General features: G+C 38.4%; 1 protein-coding gene across 2 annotated transcripts in view; it reads right to left on the bottom strand.

The window, feature by feature from the left end:
• gabra4 (gamma-aminobutyric acid type A receptor subunit alpha4) overlaps window positions 1-24,931 on the bottom strand; it is a 61,793-nt gene that overhangs the window by 6,002 nt on the left and 30,860 nt on the right. For both annotated transcript variants that reach the window (XM_038277611.1, XM_038277612.1), the window contains exons 6-8: window positions 22,230-22,373; window positions 21,569-21,721; window positions 5,586-5,842 (exon numbers count right to left, since the gene is read on the bottom strand). In XM_038277611.1, coding sequence (XP_038133539.1) covers window positions 5,586-5,842; window positions 21,569-21,721; window positions 22,230-22,373 — 554 coding nt within the window. The remainder of the gene's footprint in view (window positions 1-5,585; window positions 5,843-21,568; window positions 21,722-22,229; window positions 22,374-24,931) is intronic.

The raw sequence follows: 24,931 nt of genomic DNA, 5'->3' as shown, positions 1-24,931 counted from the left end.
TTTCACAGGGCGAAAGATAATCTGGAAAGGCTCAAACTCTCAGGTCTAAAAATGACCTGACCAATCACAGATGAGATGGAAGTTTGAAGGAGAGATGGATGAGATGGAAGAAGGAATTTGCAACAGAATGACAGATGATGCAACAAGACCTTTCTGTAACCAAAACAGTCAAGGTTGCAGCCACAATGGACTAACGGTTTTGACTGACCATCAGACAGTCCTCTAACTTGGGTTGAAAGAATAAATCAGACTCATAAAGCTGCTTGATAATATTTTTAAATGCCTGTGCATGATAAAAAATCAAAGTAAACCTTGAAAGAATTCTAAACACAACCCCGTTCAGCGTTTTGCTCTAAAGTGTTTGAAGTTAAGCCTTTATAGGGCAAGTTACCATTTTTTGATCCCTTACAAATGGATTCCTCCCCGTCCCTCAGTGAGGTCTAGAAGCACAAGATCTATATACAGCCATTCAGTGAAGATACTGCTACATGGCTGCATATCTTATTTTGGCATTTGACCAATTAGATGAGCCCATGAATGTTAGGAATCCAGCTTGTGTGCCCTGTTTGTGTGTTTCCTTTTTCCACCACCAGGAGGTGCCCTGTCTTCGCTGTCCCTCCCTGTACACCTGAGACTCATTGGATCATTATCTGGAGGAGAATTTGAGCAGTGGGCTGTCACTACCTCGACGCCAGAGTGTTCGCTAGTTTTGGGTACTCTAGCCAAGCTGAGTTTAGCTGAGTCTAACCTAGCTTTGTTTCTCTGAGTCTAACAAGTTTTTTGTCTTTGCTCCCCGGCAGGAAGCTTTCCTGAGTTACTGGATTCCTGGACCTTCTCCCCCCTGGAAGGAAAAAACGAGTTACACTGAGCAGGGGAAAATCGCCACATGTTCCGTTGAAGAACCCATCGGAAATCCGAGTGACAGTCCATTACTCCTCCGGGTCCAAAGCTTGTCTACCTGTCCGCCCTCCAACGTGTTCACTATTCTCTGGATTTACCAGACAGACTGTATTCAAGGACTAACAAGGCCCCATTTGTGTTTTGTGTCCAAAACACAAATGTGTTTCTTTCTCTCTCAGAGTTCTTTTCATGAATTACTTATAGAAAAGATTTGTTATTTTTCTTAATATTTTCAGGCAAGTTGGGGTTTCTTGTTATCATATTGACATTAAGTTTTGCCATCAAAATATCCATATTTATTGAATGTTACAAAGGTTATAAGGTCTTGTCCTGGATTCCACACTACTGGCTTGAAAGTTTGATTTTCAAAGTATTTCACTGAGTTCCCTATAATGGGTTAAGACAGAAAGGCTGGTTGGAAATGTGCTTCATGCAATTTCAGCCTTGTGCTGTTGATCAGATTAGCGTCACCCCCAACCCCATCACCCCCACCCCCCACCACCACAGGCGGCCTTCGTCTGGACGCGGACGAAAGGGTGTGTGCATCCCAGATGTCACTTAGCAAGGATTTCACTCATTTCACACAGGCTTAAGACAGAAAGTAAGTAGCTCTGTATCCATGTTTTAATGCAGCATAGCGTCAAAGGAGCTTATCCTGTGAGAGTTGATGTTTCTTTTTCCAAGCAGGAAGAGAGTGATGCTGCTACTGAGGCATTTGTGGAAATAATCCAACCCCCTCTCGACACATTCCACTTTTAAAATTGAAAGGCTACAATGTTATTGTGTCCACAGCACAGCTGAGAAGTCTGTGTTTTTTGCGTTTGTTGATATCCGTCTTAAACGCCAAAAAGGGTCAGAGCCATTAACAGACCCGGGCCTGTGTGCCAGGCCTTCCGCTAACAGGGCCTTCTCTCCAGGAACAGAGCAGTAATTTCCTCTACTCAGTGCAGCAGACTTTCTGAAACCTATACAGATGTACAGGGGCTCCGTTGCCTTGACAACCTGATAATCCACTGAAGTGCCGTTGTCACTGTACCGCATTCAGGCATGATTACGCCACACTGGGATTTGGACTGGAGGGGGCAACTTAAAGTGTTTAGTGTATAACAGACGTACTGTTTGAGTTGCTGGGTTATGTCAGCGTCAGTGTTCAGTTAGCAGGAGAGCTACACACTTTAACACTTAATCTGCAGAAGGAAACAAGCAGCCCTCATGCTTCCACAGCCATCTGAACTATAAAACTCTGTTTAAAACATAAACATATTTGAGCACTAAAGCAGCTTTTGGACATTTTCATGACGTCTGATCAATTGTATTGGTCAGCTTTCACACTTTAAGATACAAGAACTATCACATTAAACTGAATGAATGCAAATTTGAGGAAATAATGCCTTGAAAATAAAATCTAGAAAGAATGACGTGCATTCTTGTACAGACTGTTTTGTATTGAGAGCCATTTTATTTATTTATATTATTATTATTATCATTATTATTTATTTATAGTCAACGGAAGGGTCATTGGGCTTAAACTGGACTGAAGTAGTAAAATTACAGTCTGAGGACAAATAAACTAACATAGTAAAACAGACTGGTTAGAAGTAGGTATGCTGACAGGGCTTTGTGCAAACTGTTCGTAAACAGTGGCTTAGTTTAGCATGATGGTTTATTGCTCAGCTAGTGAGCAGGAGCAACTGGTGAGCTGGTGGCACTGATGAATAGAGTTTGTTTACATTCTAGACAGAAATATTAAAGTCATAGGGAAATTATATTTAAATTTTAAATCCTTCTGGTTTAAACATGTATATAAATGTACTTTTTATCAGACCAAATTGTCTCAAAAGTTAGAAAGTTTCTATTTTTAAAAACATCCTGTCTTAAAATCTGTTTTTCTTTTCGTTATCTTATGCAGGCCATTTAGTTATATGTCAGCTTGTACACCTAGATTCGGCCAATCATATATCAAAGGTCATCTGTCCATCAAATGTTTTCAGTCACAGAATCTTGATTCATATGTCGCAGCTAATATACGCAACGGTTGAAATCAGAAATAAGAATCCTTTTCTTTTCCCATTGAGTTCCATCCCTGTGTTCATAGGGATGGACGTCTGTGTCTTCAGCTGGCGTAGAGCTAACAGAACTGGCAAACATGTACGGCTGTAAGCCTTCTACACCAAACCAAGCTTCTGGTGCCCTGGTGTCCTCTTCCACAACATCTTCATCCCCACTTTCCTCTAAATAAAAAATGTATGATGGAGGAGACTCATCCACGACCTCTGACACAAAACTCTCCTCCTCTTGCATGTTTCCTCTGTCCATAGCATTCCTTGACAGTGTCGTTTCTAAGTCACCAATTTAGTGCTACTTGGTCCCAATGGAATTTCCCATTGGGAACCTACTAGCACTAAGTTGCTAACTGGTTAGCAAGATGCTTCTGAGAAACCGGCCACAATCAAACTTGCTTGCGAACCTTCCGCTACAACAATGCCGCCCTCTTGATAGACAACCAATCACATTCACTTTATTCACTCGTGTAAAGTCGTGCACCATTCGGGAGAATTTGGAAATGCATCCGTTGGAACAGCCGCTTCCCTACGACTTTAAGAAAAACAGTATTCTAAATTAGTCATCTTTAAGATACACACTAAGTTCTTATCTTCGCCTTATGTAGCATGTTAGCCGACGCTAGTTAGCAGGACCCACTGTTCCACAGTAGCTACTGGTTGAAATACCGAGTCAATCCTCAAAGTTCTGAAACAGGGCCCCAGAGAAAACATGGCCCCTTCAATTGAAATACCATTATTCAATAAACATATAAATATGGAAATAAAAACATGTGTTGAAAAATCCATCATAAATAAATAATAAAATAGATATTCAACTGAATAAAAGTAGAAATAAAAAAATTTCGTTCAATATAAAATATTGAAATAAGTAAACCATAAACATGTATATCTTTATAAATCTTGAACTAGGTAAATAGATATATCTTAAAATAAATAAAGCTTAAATACATGCCAAATTAAATCTAAGTACATAAATAAATAAACCAAAAAAATATTGTAAATATATGTTTTTGTTATATTTAATGTACAATTTGACTTATTCATTTATATATATATATATATATATATATATATATATATATATATATATATATATATATATATATATATATATATATATATATATATATATATAATTTATTAATGATCATGTTTATTTATACATTTTTTCACTTTTAATTTAACAGTTCTCCATAGTTTTACTTTATGGAAGAAAAACTGTCTCGTTGGAATCTGCCTTTTTTTTTTTTTTGTGAATTTTAAACACTGAATTTTTATTTGGTAAAAATGTGCCTGCAAAAAATTCGACTGCAAATGTGTTGACCTTTTGGTGAACTCAAGCCAAAGCAATCTACACTCGATGCAGCTGAGAAGCTTCCAGCCAATGAAATGAGCTCATTTGTTCATGTGACACAACAGTTGAGCATAGTTTTATTACCGGGTGACTGAAGCTGAATGAAAAGTTTTTCTTATTAAATAGATATGATTACAAAACGTCTAATCGGACTGGGTGAAAAAACTGAGTCGATCACAGCTAGCACGACACCCCTGTCTGCCAAGTCTCTTGGTTTAATCCAGGAGAAGCATTATCATTCAGATTTATCCTTAAAACAACCCCTTACCATCTTTAGACTCTATTACTACCCTATTACTACTTTCCATTTAGACATATTTTATTTACATAATTTACTGAAACCACCCGTGAAGTTGCATGGACCAATACACTATACCCCTGAGTCATCCCATCCAACGCAACTGTTCCTTTGGCCTTCCAGAGATCGTGCGGTGTATGGGATACTGGATGGGCTTTCCCCACAGGGTTCCCCCTAGAACACGGAGGAGACCATTCAAAGGCCGGCAGCAAACGTTTTTTTTTCCTGACCAAATGAACTCATTTCATTGGCTAGAAGCTGCTCGACTGCATCAAGTGTAGATTGGTTTTGCTTTAGTTCACCAAAAGGTCAACACATTAGCAGACAAATTTTTTGTAGCCGAAATTTTACAGTGCAAGGAATTCAATGTATTAAAAAATTCTGTGTTTAAAATTTGGTGCTAAAAAATTCAGTATTTAAAATAAACGGTGAAAAAAATTCTGTGTTTAAAATTTGGTGTACCAAAAAAGGCAGATTTCAAGTAGACACTTGCTCCAAAGTAAACTATATTACTAAAAAATTAATTAAAGAATTCTCTTTTTAGTACATAAAGTTCAACGGTTTTCTTTCTTTCTGTATAAATATGCTTTAAAATTATATTAAAAATATGTTAAAATTAAGGTTCTAGTTTGTATGTTTATTCATTAACATTTAAATATCTCTGCTCCTGAATTAACTGCTTGTAAAATAATGCAGAATTTTTTTTCTGTCACTGTATATGACAGTGACAGAAAAAAATACATTTTAAGCTAAGGAACTGAATTTTCGGGCATTAATGTCCACCCAAGCATAAAACTAATTATTCAAGAGCACACCCACTACAAGCCATTCGAAGGTCTACATAAATGCCACATCCATAGAGTCCATGCAATGGCGTTTTGTTGCCTAAGTGCCCATTGAGTTATAGTGCAATCAAGTTGTTGAGCCAGTTTGAGGGGGTAGGGGAAAAAATAAATAAATAAACCTTTACCTGCTGCAGTTCCTCTGTGTCGTTCACCTTGACAGGAGTGCTTTGGGGTACGGGGGGGCACTTGCCAGGCTTCCTCTTGGCCCTCTCAATCTGTGCATTGGTGAAATAGTTGACTGCGGCGAACTCGATGAGGGCAGAGAAGACAAAGGCGAAGCAGACGGCAATGAACCAGTCCATCGCAGTTGCATATGAGACCTTGGGGAGAGAGTGGCGGGCGCTGATGCTGAGTGTCGTCATAGTCAGGACTGTGGTAATGCCTTTGACAAAGAGGGAAAGAAAATAAATTAAATTTTGTGTGCAATGACAATTTCTTTTATCTTCCAAAACATCTAAAATCTACCATGCATTTGTGTTTTCCTTATTTTGTCCAATACCACTTAAAATAAAAAAAACAAAATGTGCAATCAATTTCGCCTTAAGATATAAATACATAGTAAATAGAGTCCACTGTTCATCTCAGTATGAATCCACCTGTTCTATGCAGGCTTGATTTGTTAGAAAACATTAGAGACCAAACAGGATAATTAAAACCAAGGATCCCGCAGGCATTTTTAGTATAAGTCAGGAGAAAGCTTGGTTTCAAAAAGGTTGTCATGGTCTCATCAACAAAATGGCTATCTCGACATGGTGAGTATTAACACACAAGGAAAGCATGTGTGGGGTGGCGACTGGGAAACTGGAAGAAAGGTTTCTTATCAGTGGGGACCAACCTGAACCTTAAACAGATATCCCTTCCACACTGGCCAAAAAACCTGTTTAAATCCGGGAACAATCAGCAACAATCGGGTCAAATGAGTCGATTAGCAACCCGAGTTAAAATTGCCTTGGTTCTGATCGGCATGCTGTAGGAACACCAGACCCAGATTGACCCGCTAAATTACGTGGGACCATTGAACGCAAGCAACGGATGTCAACACACCGCGCCAGTCGCATCCGATCTAAAAAGCCTAACCAACTCTGTTTACATTCCATAAACATGGTGCAGCCCTGTGCTTTAATCCCTGCAGTGTGAATGAAGCCTAAGTTGATCAGTCACTCAATGAGTCATGTGACCAAGAGCGCTGCTTTCCGGCTACCCTGAAACAGGACAGCTAACTAAGGGTAAATTTCCTGTAAGCCAACAAAACAGACCTAACCGTGGCCTGATCAGACAAAATGTTGGTTCTTTGATGCGGGATTTAATATAGAGGGGTGAATGTGGCCTTGAATTTACCAAGAACTCCATGACTTCTCAACCTTTTGATCCACAGTGGTGTGATTGCAGACGACTAAACACGCAGGGGGACTGGTTCATTTTGCAACAGTGCAGGTTAGCTGGGTGCTTTCTGGGAAGTTAAACCCGGAAGTTACAGGTCCAGGGCCAGTAGTGGCTAAAAGTTACATAATGTTGTTTAAATATGAAATATATTATTTCTTATGTCAATATTCAGCGCTTGGTGGGTATTAATTGTCCGTGCCGGGAGCTCTTTTCAAAAATTTGCCTTTTTTAACTTTAGAGGGCCGGATCCATCACTGAATGAGTCATGTGACCCAGAGAGCCGCTTTACAGTTTCCTTTAAACAGACCATCTAAAGGGCTGTGAGCTTGTCACAGATATTTTTGATTTATGCCCAATATTGAAGCGTGGTCTGCACTATGTTGCTTTACGCCACGACGCAATAGGGACAATCATGAACTAGCTGTGGGTCTAGATACGGCTGAGGAAGTGCGGGCAAGTTTGTCCGACAACGGAGAGCAAAAAGAGGCGGGATCCAGGTGGAAAAAGGTTCCCAGCGTTCTCGTGCACCTCGCTCTTCTAGCTGATCCAACTTCACAAGTTGTTTCCCACAATGGCGGTTATATAAACAAAACAAGCCGGTAAGGTACCAAACAGGAAATACGCACAGTGTAGAGCGGATGCAGATTTGAACGATCATAGGCCTCCTGTCTGCGGTCACCTACAGTTTTTGAGAGGTGCAGCAGAGTGTCTGTGGCAGAGGCGGAGGCACATTTGCATTCACTGCGACACACATGCAGACGACCTGGTTTCTGAGTATAAATCAGCCTTAAGTCTGTTAAAATTCAACACAGATACGTCCCCTAGCAGCCTTCTTAAGGGATGTTAAACCTGGAATTTAACAGATATGGTACCACTAGTGGCTAAAAATAAAACAGTGCTACTTTAAGTTAAAGAACGTTAATGTATTAGAATGGAAGAAATAGAGAAATATTTGTAACATACTTGAGGGGGTTAATGCAAAAGGGTTTTTAAACTAAACAGGTTCCACTCATTGAGTCATTTCAATATCAACCAATAATATCTACTGCTTCAATTAACCAATGTTGATATGGAAATGAATAGAACCCAAACTCCTCTTGCAGTTTTTAGTACTGCAAATAAAAAAAAACTCAAGAACCTGAAGAATAAACCATTTTTAATGTCACTTTTTTAAGACATGTTATCAGATTACAGAATTTGAAAGTTACCTCACCTGTATTTCAGGTGAGGTGATTTGGGGATTAGGAGCAACCCAACCCCCAAAATTAGATTTGAATTGCACTGGTGGGGAAGATAAAAAAAAAAAAAAAAAAAAAAAGAAAACATAAAAAACAATGAGGCATGTAGGCTCCAGCTTATAATTGCTTCGAACTGAACATGTTTGGATTCGGCTCCTCTGCATGTGCATATTTATAACCACATACATCAAGTTTTCAATAAAAGCAAATCCAGAAAACCAAATTAAAGAAAAAGCATACTGCTCTCAGTGTTGCTTAACTTCTATATGCTATTAGATCTCTCCGCCGATGGAAGCTGCAGCTTTCCGACAAAATAACACATTAAAAACAGAATAAAAAAACAAGAAGTGTTCAATAGCCCATGCATGTGTAGTAATGTTGCTCTCATCTGCATCTTTCATTAACAGACTGCAGAGCGATAATGAACCACTTTGCTCTTTGCAGCGTCGAACATGCACTAAAAGGACCACAGTGTTTATTTCAACATAAAGGGATGTATTTTCACAGTTTTAGAGAGACTATAGTGTTAGTAGATATGAATCATGATTATTCAGCAGGTGAACAGAAGTTTGAGAATTTTGTAGAGATATGGGTCTGTCTGAACTTCAAATGGAAATATCTATAATTGCAGCACAGGGATCTTAAAAAAAAGGGACATTTGGATAAAACTAACTTTAATTAGAGCAGGGTCAGCTTAAACCTCCATGGAGCCCTAAGAGAATTAGATTTGAAGGCCCTCTATTTCTGCCGTTAAATATCTACTGCTGCAATCGGCAGTCAGATTATCAGATCACACCATCTATAAAATCATCAGTGCTGTGTACAGAATAATGAAATATGTATTTCTTCATTGGAAGTGTCATCTGGTTTATTATTTTTGGTTCTTCCACTAGCTTTACTTGCAAAAATAATAGAACAAAATTACACATTAAGTGTTAGATTTGTTTAAGCAACTTCAAATAACTGTACTTTTTTTCATATTTTATCTCAAAGAGCAATTCTGTGTTTCATTAGGCTGAAGCTTAAAAATGTACTCTCACTCATAACTTTTATCACAGTAAAGGTATTTCATCCATTACTGAAAGGTGTAAATAAAGAGTGAGAGGGAATTTATGGTTAAATATTTAATAAAAATGGATTGAAATCAGGAAAATTGTCAAATTCTGAGAAAAATTATTAATGTTGAAAAATGTTTCTTTCATTATAAGTCTTAAAATCAAATGACAGTCACCCCTGATTTTTTTTTTTTATGTTTATTTCATTCTTATTTTGAATGATCAAAATGGAGAAGCTGATGCATTAAGCCTGGCGGGTCCGGTACCGGGCCCAAACGACACCTGCTCATGTTTATCTATTAAATAACCAAAACACAGTCACATGGTGTTTCAAATAGACCTTTAACATTTCTAAAACATGTTCACAAATACTTTTTGTTTTATAGCTGTGTAAACAAATAAAATGAGATTTAAAATTCCACCTGACATGTGTGACTCTGCAGGAGTAATGCTACAGCAGGTATTGTTTTCCGTCTTTAATGTGTGAATGCCTAGATGTAATGTACTGTAAAGTGAAGTTCAGGCAATTCACCTATAGTCATAAATATGTTAAAACTACTTTCATCTGTGCTTATTGCTCCTTTAACATTTAAAACATTTTTCCATTAAAATTGGGGAAATAAATAAATATTAACAAAGTGTGCTAAATAACAGAAACATGACTTTACATTTTTTATGGCTAAATTTTTACATTCAGTGCTCCATAGAAAATGTTTTTATGGAGACCTGTTGATGACTATGTGCATCTTTTTGCTGCAGTTGGAGTTTTTCTTTGACCTTCCTTACCTTCCTGCTCTCTCCACATCGTGACAAAATAAACAGGTCCTCATCCAGCCTGATGAGTTGAAGTGAATCAGAAATTTGGTCCCATATTGAAGCCAACAATCCTGACTCATCAAAACTAGGAGCCTATTTGACCTCTGAAGGTCTGGCACAGCACCTGGCAACAGGCCACCATGGCAGAGCCTCGGCTTCACAAAACACAACTGAAATCATTTTTCACAAAGTCATGGCGGAAACAGAGACACCCTGTAGCATCAGACCTGACTGTGTGGGGGTGTAGGTTTCTCCACCAGGTACCAAACCAAATGTACCGTTAAGATAACCATGAAAACATGATTCACCCAAATATAGGACTCCTGTGTCCATCGTTTGATGCCCATCACCCCATAATCTACTAATGCAGTATGAGTTTCAGGAGAGATCCAGATTAAAACATTTTATGGCTGCTCCTTCATCCCTGCAGCTGTTGAGCTTTACAATTTTAAAGAGTCTTACTTTTTTGGCAAAGCTTTCTACTCCTATAAATAGTATTTTGCTTTTATTTTAATGCACAGATAAACAAGGCACAGTTTTTTCTTATTATTGCCTAGAATAGAAACCAAAATAAACGATCTTAAGTTTGCCTTTACAGTGCAATCTCTTATTACAGAATTCTTATTATTGCATTTAATTTTGTATGAAAAAGTAAACCTCTGTTTACCTGTCAGTCTGCTGCTAGTACGCCTTCATTTCCACAGTGAGAGACAGTAAAGGATATTTCTATTTTCTAACTAAAATTAGACGCAGTAGCTACTCTGTTGTGATCAGGCAACATGGGCCATCTGTGTCTGATCTAATGAGGCATAAATCCATCCCCACCCAACATATCATCCACAAGGATGTTCTTTTTCTGCAAAACGTGCCCTTCAAATCACAAGAAAATGTTTTTTTACTCCATCTATACGTGCTTATAATGTCATGGCTAAAAATGTATGTAATTTTGGAGCACAGCAAGCCATGAAAACATAAGAGAGGTGATCAAGTCATAAAATGTGTGTTTCCATGACTGTGTCACAATAGCGACAGGCATTAATGATCTTTGGAAACAAGTGTCAACAGCTTTATAACAATACCCAAAAAACATCAACAAAACGGTTGAAAGATTTACCAAAAAAAAGTTACTTTTCATCACTTTAAAAAGACACAAAAAATATACAGGAAAGGTATCAGTTTTACTCAAGCCCTAATTCCAGTTTAATTTAAACTGATCTTTACTATTCAAAATAAATCAAGCACAGTGTTATTCTGACCATAAATGCACACTGATATTAAATTAAAATCTTATTTATTCCATATCTGAGACATTTAACAGTGAGAAGACCACAGTGTTTTCTCATTGTAGATGTTCTTTTTCCTGTTTTAGAGTTTCACAGGTAGTTGGCAAACCAACATTGAAGGTATAGTGGAGGATGTTCTTTTTCCGAGTGGATCATCAAAATAAGTGGTTATCCTAATTGTCAATCATTCTGATGATATGTCTACGTAAGGCGTCGTACATGCTCGTCCCCATTTTCACGTACAGGGGTGAGTATGACATAGTGCAGGGGTGGGCAATTCCAGTTCCTGGGGGCCGGTATCCTGCAACTTTTAGATCCATCCTTGGTCCAACACACCTGAATCAAATGGCTGAGTTACCTCCTCAGTATGCAGTCGGTTCCTGCAGAGTCCTCCCAATTATCTGAGTACTTGATTCAGGTGCGTTGAACCCAAGGCACATCTAAAAGTTGCAGGATATGCAATTTGCATTATATGGAGTTAATTGTGTTCCATAATTTTTTTCAATCACAGAACATGTTTTGTAACTGAAATAAAAAAAAAAAAAAAACATATATTATACAAAATATTGTAAAAAAAGGTTTTGAGAGTGACTTTTCTGTTTTTCACCTTTTTTTCTATTTTTTTTTTTTTTTACAGATTTTATCTTTCAAATTTTTTTTTTTTTTTTCTCATTTTCAGATTAGGTTTTATGAATTGCACTATTTAAAATTTTTGCCTCAAAGGTCACATTTTCTTCACTTCTGGTGGTGGTTTTTACCCTGATAAGAGGAGCGAAAAAACATTTAAATTTTTATTGGTTGTTTTCAAGAGCTGGCAATTGTATCAGGCCTGACATGAAATGAATGTGAAAAACAGCTTGTAAAGGTTGCCATTTGTAAAACTGAGTGTAAAAAAAAGTGAAAAAGCAATTGAAAATAATTAATCTGTACAAAAATTTGTAAAGATATAGTTGGAAGAAGATTAAAAGTATTGTTTCTGGCTTTGCATTTTTTTCACATTTCTATTTACAAATGTGTTCTTCAGTTGCAAAAATAAAGAAACAAAACTCACTTGATAGAAGTGTCCTCTCCACGAGTTTACTCAGTTATATTTAAATGAGGAATTAAAATAAAGGGGAAAAAATTGAGTTTTCTTTTTTTCTTGAGTAAAATATGATGAAGAGTCACAACTCTTCTATGATTAAAATTTCTGTTCTACCCGTCATGGGTAACTTAACCTAATGAAGAAAAAGTTTCCTTCAAATAAACCAGAGAGACAGATCCACAGATTATGTTTAAGTGAGACTTCTTCTTTGAGCTCAAGCTTCATTGCTTTATGGTGAGCATGCAGTAAACAATTACATCACCTAAACTAACATATTTATATAAAATCTTGTAAGAATTGATTTAATATGTTTTGTAGTAAAAAAAGAAAAAAAAGCTATTTCTTCCAACTAAAGCTGTTAATATGTAATTACTGTATTACTGCCAAGTGTTATATGTTGTTTTATTTTTATCTCATTCTTTGAAATACCAGCAGAGCAAAGAACTTTATATTTTGGCAGCTTTATATAATCTTTAGAAAATTAAATCTGATGATCAGTAAGAAGATCCCTTACTCAGTACTTTAGTAGCCTTTTTACCAAATCTTGACGTCATACAGACGGCTTAGTTTTAAAAAAATATAAATATAAAAAATATAACCATGGATGTCTGGGGGACAGTGATTCGGCTACATGTTATGAATGCTGGCCTACCATAAATGATAAATTATGAACAGTTTAGTTTGTGCCTTCAAGTCGTTGCCCATAGGAAGACGTTACTTGGATATAACTTAACAGAATATCTTCAGAACAGCTCCAAATGACACAAAACTCATATGGGTGAATAGAACATGATGTAATAACGTAAAATCAGGGGCCCAATGTAAAAAAAAAAAAAAAAAGCCTTCCCCTTTAAGAAGTGCATTTGTGTTCCAGTCCAGTTGCACAGGGATAGATGTCACATTATACATGGAAACATTTTCATTCAATTCATTTTCGTCTTATTTTTGTAGATGACCTAAACCTACATCTACCAATCAGCTCAGCTTCTCCTCACCTCCTTCCTTAGCAGCGCTACATAGTCATCCCATCTCTACCTTCCTACTGTCCATCCTGACCGAGACCCCTGACCTTTTCTGACTGATGCAAAGACTGAAGCCCTCAACTAGAATAAAGAGTCTTAATCCAAGGATTCAAACAGCTGTCATTGTTGAGAATCTGCCTTTATAGAGCTGGACTGTTTGAGATGCACTGTTTCTTAAAACTACATTTCCAACCTTGAGATGCTGTTATTAACTCTAAACAGCCAGTAACAGAGCAATCCACATCACAGAGAGGAGGTTCATGTTATCGGCTAATCAGAATCAGTTATTATCATGTTAAGCAACTGAATCATATATCTACAACCAAAAATGCATTTCCTGCACTTGGTGAGTCAGCCATAGCTGACAAGGCTAAATACCATAATCGTTGAAGTAAAGGAGCGACAAATGAAAGGCTTTGTGGCATCTGCGCAGCTCTCTCATATTGACTAGAATAATTTCTGCTAGCATACATGCTCTGCCCCCAAATGCTATTCCTGTATCAAAAGAAGCAATGCCACCAGCTTAGAGCTGAAGACTCCATATCGCGTATACACCATTTTTTTGTATTTTTTTTTGAGACTGTGACTGCATCCAACATGTTTGTTTCTCATATTCCCATTTGCTGCTGGTCCCAGGAGAGAGGGACCACCAAAGTAAAGGAAAAGGCAAAGGGTGACTGTATGAGGCTGTAGATCAATGCCTGTCCTTGGTTTTATTATTATTAACAAACAGCAATAATGTGATTTGGAGGAAATCGCCTTCAGTCTAAGAACAAGAACAGGGCGTTCTTTAAAGTCAATGTAAAGGCACTTTGTCTGTACCCAGACGTGACCGCTATATAATTACCTGTCAGTCAAAAGCTGCTGGCTGACATTGACAGGTGACCTGCGGCTAAAGTGAACATGCAGAGGAATTTAGCTTGAATTTAACTCTGCAACTTAAGAAGCCCACTGTTAAGGTAAAAGCATTGATGGAAAATGTCATTTGCGGTGAAAAGCGGAGATCTGTTTGAGTAATTCATGCAGCTCGGAGCAATGATTGCTGGAGACGGCTAAAAATATCAGCAAAACAACAGGAAGGTCTAAACGACATCTGTCAGGGTTAAATTCTCCTGTTGTTTCTTTTGTAGTGTCATAAAAAAAAAAAAAACTTCAATGATTAAAAAAAAAAACAAGGGATAATTTCATCAAGCAAGAGATTCTGGCTAATTGTTTTTTGGCTTTGTATTTCGACAAAGGAATGAAGTTTCATAACAAAAAATATTTATTTGGCCCAGTTTTTTTTTTTTTTTATGAACCTCGTTTAGAGAGATGTAAAAATATTCAACCTTTATTTTTCAGATTTGATCTAAAACCTTAAACTTTCTTCTTTAAGAACACTTTAATGTGGCTTTGTTTTAATACTCCTTTAGTTTGATAACCCTGAATATTGTAGTCCTCAGTAGTCTCCTAACAAGCTAATAATCTCAGTGTAAAACAGTACAACTCTTCTTTAAAGGCCACAATCAAATGGATGAATTTTGGTCAATTACTGATGTAAATAAAAAAATACAAACCAGATAAGACACTTAGTATTTTTTTTATTAACCTTATTTTGAATAAAAGTATTTTAATAATAAAAAAAAAGGTTTTTAGAATAACTTTACCATTTACTCTCAAGTTTTTAATGTGTATTGTATTTTCATATATTATGTTTTCATTTTTTTTTTTCACATTTTTTCAACAGATTTTATATTTTAAAAGCTTCATTTTAATTTCCCCTCACACGTGAACAGGATCCCAAGATACTTGAACCCCTCGGCCTGAGTTGTCTTCCACCCTGAAGGAGATAGACCACCTTTTTCCGGTCCAGAACTATGGCCTCGGACTTGAAGTTGACTCTCATCCCAGCCACTTCACAATCAGCTGCCAACCCAGTGCTTGCTTTGGTTCAGGGGTCACCAACACAGTGCCCACAGGCACCAGGGAACCCTTAAGGAACACATTGGGTGCCCTCAGCGTCCTCTGAAACCAGAACAACTCACCAGTGGGCAAAGTTTGAAATTTTATTTTATTGTATTTCTCTTAGCCAGGGCCTAGTGGAAGCCCTTCATGAGACTCAGTGCCCATGAAGTAGCCCTCACCCTTAAAAAGCTTGGTGAGTCCTGCTGTAAGTCTTGGCATGAGCGAGCCAGCCGTACAAGGTCATCTGCATAAAGCTTGGATGAAATCCACTGGCCCCCAAACCAAACCCCTCTCTGGCTTTTTGCTCGACTACAAATCCTCTCCATAACGGTTTTGAACATCTAACATGCACAGAGAACGGGTCTGAATTAATGCCAGCAATATTGACCAAACTCCTGTCAACCTTGTACAGACACCAAATGGCCCCTAGAATAGGGCCCCCCTTTAGGTCAGCAACACACATGATGACTGGTTGACCAAACTCCCATGAACCCTCGAGCACCCTACGTAGAGCTGGTTCTCTGTTCCATGGCCAGGAGGAAAACAGCACTGCTTCTTTTGAAGCCGAGATTCATCAGCTGGACTCTCCCCTCCAGCAGCCTGACATAGGCCTTCCAAGGGAGGCTGATGTGTTGATCGCCCATAGCTGCAAGATTCCTCTTCTTATGCAGGGGAACTACTACAGTCCAGGCGCCACTGTCCCAAACCACAATGTTGCATAGGAGTTTAACTCAACAACATCCAGAGACCTAAGGTACAGATCTCATCCAGCCTTGCCACCATGGAGTTTTTTAGGCCACCTCAGTGAGAGCCAGCTAGAGAAGATCCTCAAAGTATTTCTTCCACTGTTCGACAATGCCCTCTTGCAGGGTCAGCAGCTCCCCACGCCCACCTAAAAAAGTTTTAGCAAAGCACTGCTTGCCCTTCTGGACAGTTTAACAGAATTGCTTCGGAAATCTGGACAGGAGATAGATAGATGGATCTGCGAGGCTGCTGTTATAATGCGGACGCTACATCGGTCTGTTGTGGTGAAGAGAGAGCTGAGTGAAAAGGCAAAGCTATTGATTTACCGGTTGGTCTACATTTCTACTCTAACTTTTGGTCATGACATGTGGAACGAGAATAACAAATTGCCAGATACAAGCAGCTGAATAAGTTTTCTCCACAGGATGGCTGGGCTCAACCTTAGAGAGAGGGTGAAGAGCTCAGTCACCTGGAAGGGGCTCCGAATAGAGCCGCTTCTCCTCCACGACGAGAGGAGTCAGCTAAGGTGACTCAGACATTGTCGGATATCCCCTGGACGCCTCCCTAGGGAGGTGTTCCAGGCACGTCTCACCAGGAGGAGGACCAGGGGATGACCCAGGACACCATGGAGGGACTAGTTCTCTCAAATTGTCCTAGAATTGGACAGGCTTCCCCAGCAGAGCTTGAGATGTCTGGGTAGAGGGAAATGCACCCTGCACCCAATCTTAGATAAAGCAGAACACCACAAGTAAAAGTAAAAATTTTCAAATAAATTTTTCTTTGACTGATTTTATGTTTTATTTTGTTTTTCTCTTTTCAGATTGAGTTTTACAGATTATTATTTTCAAATTAAATTTTAGAGATATTCTCTTCACTTCTGAGTGCAGGCTTTCCTCTAGAGTGACGAGCCAAGATTTGGGTTTCTGAAAAGGAGGACACTTTTTTTTGTCGACTGCTGGGCCGCTGACTGGCCCGGCCCACAGAAGAGAGCCATGAGCCACCCGTCCTCAGTCGGAGGAGGGGGGCTGGGGACCGGTAAGGTGGAAGCATGGGGACGCAGATGTCCAGGCTACTGTTACCTGGTCAGGTTCAGTCGTCCCGCTATCCTATCCTATATTTGCCTGTAAAAATGGCAGCTATATTTGCTGTGATCAGTGGGTAAAAAGTGGCTTGAATCTATTTAAAGTGAGAAAGTCCACCTGAAAGTATTGTCAGTGCCAGATTACCATCCTGCCTTCAAATATTATTTCTGTCGGCGCCACTCAGACCCCCGTACACCAGCGGTGCACTCCCATTCAACAGGAGCCTATGGGGCCGCGGCTGGAAGAAGTTTTTCATGTACGTAATCCAAACTGCAGGATAATAAAAGTGAACATGTTTTGTCTGCAGATTTTGGCATTAATTTAGGTGTTAATAAACAGTTTCAGAGAATTATCATAGCGCTCTGCACAATCAGCGCTCCCTGCCAGACGCGCTGCAGACAGCATGGACGTTCATGTGTTTTGAAGGCGTGGTTTCGAGGTGTAGTCTGAAGGGAGAGGCATGGTTGTGTATGTTCAAAAATATAGCTTGCTGGAACAGTTTTTTCCAAGATCTCCTACAGCACCTTTAACATGTTTCCTAATTTTGATTTTGTGAATTGTTTTGGATCTTTAATAAACTAACAGTGCTGTTTCTTTTTTTTACTTCTGTTCTGCCTTCCCACAGATTGAAATTATGAAAAATGACTTGATCCAATTTACTTTTCTTAAAACCAAAAAAAGCAGAGCTGTAGCACTTGTCACAGTGCTGCACTAGTGCCCCACGTCATGACAAAACTGAGCATGATGCTCTTAAAACAGAACCTGTAAGGCTTAAAATAAAAAATATGATGTAAAGTATGATTAAAGCCAAAAAAGTTTTTTGTCTCTCAAATGCATTATTGTTGTCCCACATATCCTATTCCCCATTATATGCATCATGCTGATTTACCAAGGGTAATAAAATAATAGGGTAATGAGTTTTAAACTTTCTGGTTCAAATTTCAACCGCAACTGCCAGAAAAAAAAGAAAAATTACATAATAGCTTGGAAAAAATTGATAATAAAATAGTAATAAAATAATAAATGATCTGACAATTAAATCATTAATACACATTGAAAAATCAAGAATGTTTTTAATTAATGGTAATAAAAAGTTAGCTGAAACTAGGTAGTTGAATAATCAGCTCTTAAAAAGGTCAATACATGCAACTATATATGACAGCTCTATTTAAAATCATAAACCTTTAACCACATATGTTTTAACATATTTTATATTAGAATTTTCTTCATCCATACTCTACTCCTTAATACCTGAGTTTCTTGATGACTCACTGATGACTGATTGTTTATACTGACCTCTGCCAACTTACTCCATCACTCTTCCACCATGGAAGATCTCAGGTAGTTATTCATTAATTTGATTTTGAAAAAGCTCCTCTCTGCTGATGCAACAGTCACAGGGAGAGTTCAGGCCGTCCTCAGAGCGACCCAAAGGTTTGGGGAGAACTCAGACCTTATTTTGAGTGAGGAAAGAGAGGAAATGAGGTCATCTGTGATTTAAGGTGTCTGGAAGGTTTTCCATCTCTGAAACCAGTTTTCTCTCATCACCATCAGACTGTTCTCCTAAGATACATTTGTAACAGAAACAATAATCCTTCCATGTCAATCTTGCCCCAAGACAAATATAAATATTGTTATGCATAAAGTATTGATTATTACATTATTAATGAAATATTTATGTAAAAAATGCTATCAAACTATAAATTTTTTAACACTTATCACCCTTATGCCTTTGTCTGGACCTGCTACATGTCCAATTTTAGTGCTTAAGTTATATTTTAAGAGCAAATTTCAGTTTTTATCCCACTCTTTATATTAAAATTGTAAAAAGGAAAACCATCTATCCTTTTCCACATTATAATTACATATGACTTTATGTCAGTCTGTCACATCCAATGCAATGCAATGACGTTTATGGCTATAATGGGACAAACTGTGAAAAGGTTAAAGGAGTATGAAAGCTGTGCCCCTTAATCCACCCTCCGATCCTGCTTGATCTCTTGATAAAACTTTTTCCATCTTAAAATGGGTCAATGAGGCTGATGTTTCCACTGCACTTCTTTAAACAGCTGCAAGGCAAATGGGGGAAAACCAAACACAAGCTATCCTCTGTTCCCACATAATACAAATAACTTCATGTTCATATTGAAAATGCCAATAATAAGAGAAACCAAGCCTGAGAGCATCGAATGATGTAACTGCTGCGACGCTCTGTCATGCTGAATGCTCTGAGAAAAGAAAGCAGAGGCACTGACATTGACCGCTGCAGGAAAGTAGCACTAATCCTCCAGGGTTTTATCACACCATGCAACAACTAGACACATTTCCACTGAGGGTCATCCAATAAAAGGCTTGTTACACATGTTTCTAAAGGAAAAAGAGCTGAATGAAAGAGAAAGATGTTTAGGAATCCTTTTTTTCTGTTGGATGATATAATAAAGAGCCTTACTTTTTCTCTTTTCAGAGTTGATTATTTTAGCCCAGGGAGCATCAGGGTTTGAACATCCGCAAAGTGAGTATTTGGCAAGGAACATAGTTAAAAAACAATTACTCCTGGATGCAGCAGTGAGTTTCTATACCTACCCTACCCTTTCCATCTCTCTGCCAATTTCCTGTTAGATTACTGTAATAAAAGCCACCAGTCCATTCCAAAAACAACTAATCAGATTTAGAGACGTAATCATAATGGACTGCTTTTCAGCAACAATTTAAGACTCATTTAGCTTTGCCATAACAAAAAAATGAGAGTAAATGTTTCGAGGCTTTGGTGGCAAAAACACTCAATTTATGAATAACAAAAAAGAAGAGAAGAGAATTAAATAGATGTGATTAATCTAGCAGAGGAAAAACTGAAAATAATGCAGCAATGACACAATCATTATGCAAACTGCTAGATGACATCATGGCCTATATATATATATACTTAGGAGGGAAACTATGAGCAAGAATCAGCTCGTTTCAAATGGCAGAACTTACAGCTTTTTAAAAGGCGGCATCACCTGGAAATCGGACTTCTTATATTTTAAAACGTGTTGAGCTTCAGTTTAAAGCTACTGGGAAATTCAGTGTTCAATCAGACTTGGTTTCTTTCGTATGGGCTTTTTGTTTAAACAAGAAAAGCCTACGAGAGCTCGATCTCCTTAAAGCGGTAATTTGGTCCTTCTATGTGAATTAAATAAATTGTTGAAGGATGCTAAAATTAGCCTTGCTATCACCATTCTTTTCTCTATTCCACCAAAAACAATGATTCTAACAATTAGGGATTCGGTTTTTTTTACGGATTAGAATTAGTATGTTGCTATTATTGTTATTAATGTTGCTAATGCTATCCGTCACTATTCTGTGCTGGTAGCATCATCAGTACCATTTTTTTCTTCAAATGCAATGATAATGCTTCACAAAAGGACTCAAACGCACTGCTCCTGCTGCTCAAAAGGTGTTGCAGGACCTTTTGCTGCAGCAAAATGTGCGTCAACTCTTGACTTTGCATGTAAACTAGCTGCCTCTGCTGCTTTAGGTGTGAACGTAGCATTTGTGAACACCCGGGGGCAGGACATAGAAATTGTAGTTTCAAATACCTGGTTGTTCACGTCAATAATAAACTGGACTAGACTCATAACACCAATGCCCTGTACAAAAAGGGCCAGAGCCACCTCCACCTCCAGAGAAGGTTGAGATCCATTAGAGTGAGCAGGCCGCTGTTAAAAACTTTCTATGACTCTGTGGTGGCATCAGCCCTCCTCTATGCTGTTGTCTGCTGGGCCCCTGGCAGCGCAGAGCGGGACAGAAAGAGACTAAACAGACTGAGAAAGGCTACTTCCGTCCTTGGCTGAGCTCTGGACTCAGTGGAGGAAGTGGCCGAGAGGAGGGTGCTGTCCAAGCTCACATGCATCATGGACAACACCTCTCACCCCCTGCACCAGACTGTAGAGGAGCTGAGCAGCTCCTTTAGTGAAAGACTTTTACACCCTGTTTGTAAAAAGGAGCGCTACGGCAGGTCATTCATCCCTGCTGCCGCCAGATTATACAATGTAACATTGCAAGGCCAATAACTTGTGAAATCATGCACCTTTTCCTCCTTTTGGCACCTTATTTTTGACTATTGAGCCAATGTAACAAGTAGATTTCTCCACTCTGAGATCAATACAGTCTATCAGTCAATTATTCATTAAATATATTTTTAACTAGATGTCATTAAACGTTATGAAAAATGAAAAACAATGAAATTTACTAAATAAATTTGGCATTTCTGTGCATTTTTTAGGTTTTCAGTGCACTTCATGTGCCAGATTGTATAAGTCAGGTTTTATAGAAACAAAAATATCACACTGATGATAAAGAGATCTCAAAAACTAATTTGTCAAACATGATACCCTTGATGTTAAAGGGTTGAAATGGATCTAATGCTCTGATGAGCATAAAGGAGGAAGGAGAATGATGCGTTCGGTCTTACATACCAAAAACAGTCCGTGCCGGGACTGATTCCTTATTTATCCAGAAGGACACTTGAGAGAGGATTACTGTCATTATGCAGGGGATATACGTCTGAATCATGAAGTAGCCCATTTTCCGTTTCAAGTGGAAGAAGACGGTCATCACCACATATTCACCTGGTGGATCAAAAGAAATAAATTAGCTTAAAGTGAGAGTAAATACCACGAGAAGACAGCCATCCCTCTGTTTCACAATCCTTAACACCTCATTACACCCCTCAATCTATTTTCAGTTAAATCAGTGCCTCTCATCCATCCTTAGCCATCTGTGCAAAAAAAAGGGAAAAAAAAGAATAAAAACAGAAAAATCTGTTTTTGGATCCATCAGTTTTTGGGTGAACCAGTTGGCCTGTGAAATGACTCAATCCACAATGTTTACTTCATGAGGCTGCTGCTGCTGTCTGCTAGTCATGCTTCAACTGACAGACTGCCGTGTTTGTGCAAGTGTCAAACCTTCAAAATCCTTCAAATATCACAGATGAAGCTGCATTCAAAAACAATATAAAGTCAAATATCCAGTTTGGCTTTACACTTAAGATATATTTAAGGCAAAACTTAAGAGTTATTTTAGATTTTATGCTATTTTAATTGAGCACAGAATGTTGACAGGACAAACATGGCTCACCTGTGATGGATTTAATGGTCTCGCTGGAAACCGTCTGGCCGATCAGATCATACTGAACGAGGCTGGAGGACTCAGGGGGGACCTCCACTGAATGCTGAGGCCCTTTGGTCCAAGTGTAGATCATCTCTGTTTTAGGATAGGCATCTGAAAATGGACAGATGAGCCACAATTATGTGAATAGGAAGTGACACCTTTTTTATATTTGCCTGCAAATTGAGTAAATGGCTGCTGCATCCATGAGGCGTTCTTCCTTGTATTTATTCTATAAGAAAATTCTCTATGATTGTACCATAAATCTAACATTTTCTAACAATTTTATCCCCAACCTGCCTTCTGGTTTCCCTGGTCTTTATGCTGGTCGAAGAGTTTTTATTTGGGGGAACCCCCAAATACAAAGATTTTTTTCTAAGAATTTTAAAAACCATCAATTATTTACTATCACTTCCTAGTTACTAAATACGTTATGTCTGCTCATCCAATAAATGACTATAGACCCTCGTTGAAACGCTCCTACGGTACAGTGACCGAAGCTGTTGGGACTAAAGACAAACACATTTCCAGGATATTCAGTAGAGATGAAAAATGGTTTCTTTAATTAAGATAAGACAAATATTTATAGAGACACATGGAGGACAGAGCATGAAACAATGAAGACAGAACTGGGAACATGGATTGATACAAGGTTTAGACAATGAATAATGTAAAGCAGAATGGTTACCATACAATGGCATTTTATTTCTAGAGAGGATAAAAGCTGAACAAAGTGCTGCACATAACACATATGTGTTTAACTATATATATATGTAGTGAATTCACTATAAAGTCAACAATAAAAAAAAACACAAAACACAAAAGAAGTACAATTGAAATGCAGATAAAAACTTAATCTGGGTTAAAAGCCAGTGAGAAAAAGCGTGTTTTCAAAACAAGTTTTAAAAACATCCGGAGATGGCGCTTGCCTCCCTGAACCCCAGTGAGAGAACAGCTTGTCTAAATACTGGTGAACAGGATTGATGCGAATACCTTAAACCAGTAAGGGCGGGCATACACTGTACAATATTTTAAAAGTTTGTACTCAGCCACAGCTTACCTGTATAAATTCTCTTCATCCAGGTCATGGCATCCATAAACAGGCTTAAATTAGAAGGTAACCAGACCTTTTGAAGACGTTTCAACTTTTAACCACAAATCTTTGGCAATTCTTCAAAAACAGTTTTTATAAAATCCGCTGGACTTTGTTTCCAAGTTTCCAAGTTCCCTTCCCATCCAGGAAGCTTTTTCAATTTAAAATGTTGGAATTAGTGATGAGTTCAAAACTATATATAATAGCCCAAAGACTTGTTTTGTCTTAGAAAACGTGCAAATTGAACCAGAAGAACAGGTCCGCCCCCTGGGAATGGGGAGTCGTTTGAGTTCTTGGGCGAAACGTCTTCAAACTTGGAAACAAAGTCCAGTGGATTGTTTTTTTTTTTTTTACTGTTTTGGAATGCTTATGACCTGGATGACTGAGAATCTTCACCAGCACTTTGTCCATTCTGTTGGCTCGCATCAGACTCTAGTTGAAACACTGATGTATGCAGGGGGTGGAGAGTTGGAGATGTTTGTGCAGCGTACCAGAAGCTGCAAGACATCTTTGTCAACATTCTTACACAGCTGAAGAACTGGTTTAAGGAGCGTGAACAACTGAGACTCCTTACTCTCCTTGACCCTCCAAAAATTTGCAGAATACAGAGAAAACTTCCTCAACTCTGAGTTTCAAAGCTAGCTGAAATCTATGCGTTGAATTTGACCATCCCAGGCTACAGATGGAGTTAACGGTCATGTACAACACGCAAAACTTTGAGGGAAGGAGCTGTGAAAGTATATTTTTCCTTGACCTATTTGTGAGATAAAATATTTTGAGTGTGCCTTTTCTCTGGCTAAATAGAGGTGATTGTTTAGAAGTCTTGTACCAGTCTATATACTGGAGTTAAGTTATATACGGAGTTCAGATTGGGGATGACAGAAAGCAGTTGCCTTCCTACTCTAGACAGGGTAAAAGAGGGTCATGAGACATAAGAATGAGTTGACACAGCCTCCTTCATGCTGTGAACGGGAGACCTGGAGTGTTTATCCTTCTAAAATTTATGTCCTTGATGGATTGAAGTGTTTTTTTTTTTTGGGAATAAGCAAATGTTCATGTGTGAGAAAGTTCTTTATGTAGGGCTGGGATAGTTCCAATGGAGAGTGTGTATATTGGGAATTGCTGTATAAATGTATGTACTGAGGTTGCCTCAGTCAGAGCTATATCTCTCTGTCTGAGGACGTGAAATAAATTAGAACATTCTTCCTTGCAAGAAAAGCCTCTGTCTCAGCTCCCTAACTCCACAGAGCCCATCAAATCTGCTTCACTTTCTGACCAAGAAATATCTGACAGAGAGCTAGGGGCAGCTCCGTCACCTTCCTTGTCTGGTCCTGATTAGGATGTATGCCACTAACAGTACTGGAGAGGATCACCTGGGTGCTTCGGCACTGATGTCGATAGAAAAAGTCAAAGGACAAAGTGTATGATACTGCCATCTCCACTTCACAAAGAAAGACTGGCAGATGGATTTTGTTTTCATCTAATAAGATATACATGTGTTATAAACCATCTATTAATCACATGGGATTGATATTATGGCCCAGGGAACCTTTTGGCCTATTAGTCTTTATTGTGGACC

Source organism: Cyprinodon tularosa, unplaced genomic scaffold (assembly GCF_016077235.1).
Source record: "Cyprinodon tularosa strain WSP-4 unplaced genomic scaffold, ASM1607723v1 ctg133, whole genome shotgun sequence".
Taxonomy (NCBI): domain Eukaryota; kingdom Metazoa; phylum Chordata; class Actinopteri; order Cyprinodontiformes; family Cyprinodontidae; genus Cyprinodon; species Cyprinodon tularosa.
The sequence above is the reverse complement of the archived record's forward strand: the minus strand, read 5'-3'. Positions and strand labels throughout refer to the sequence as shown.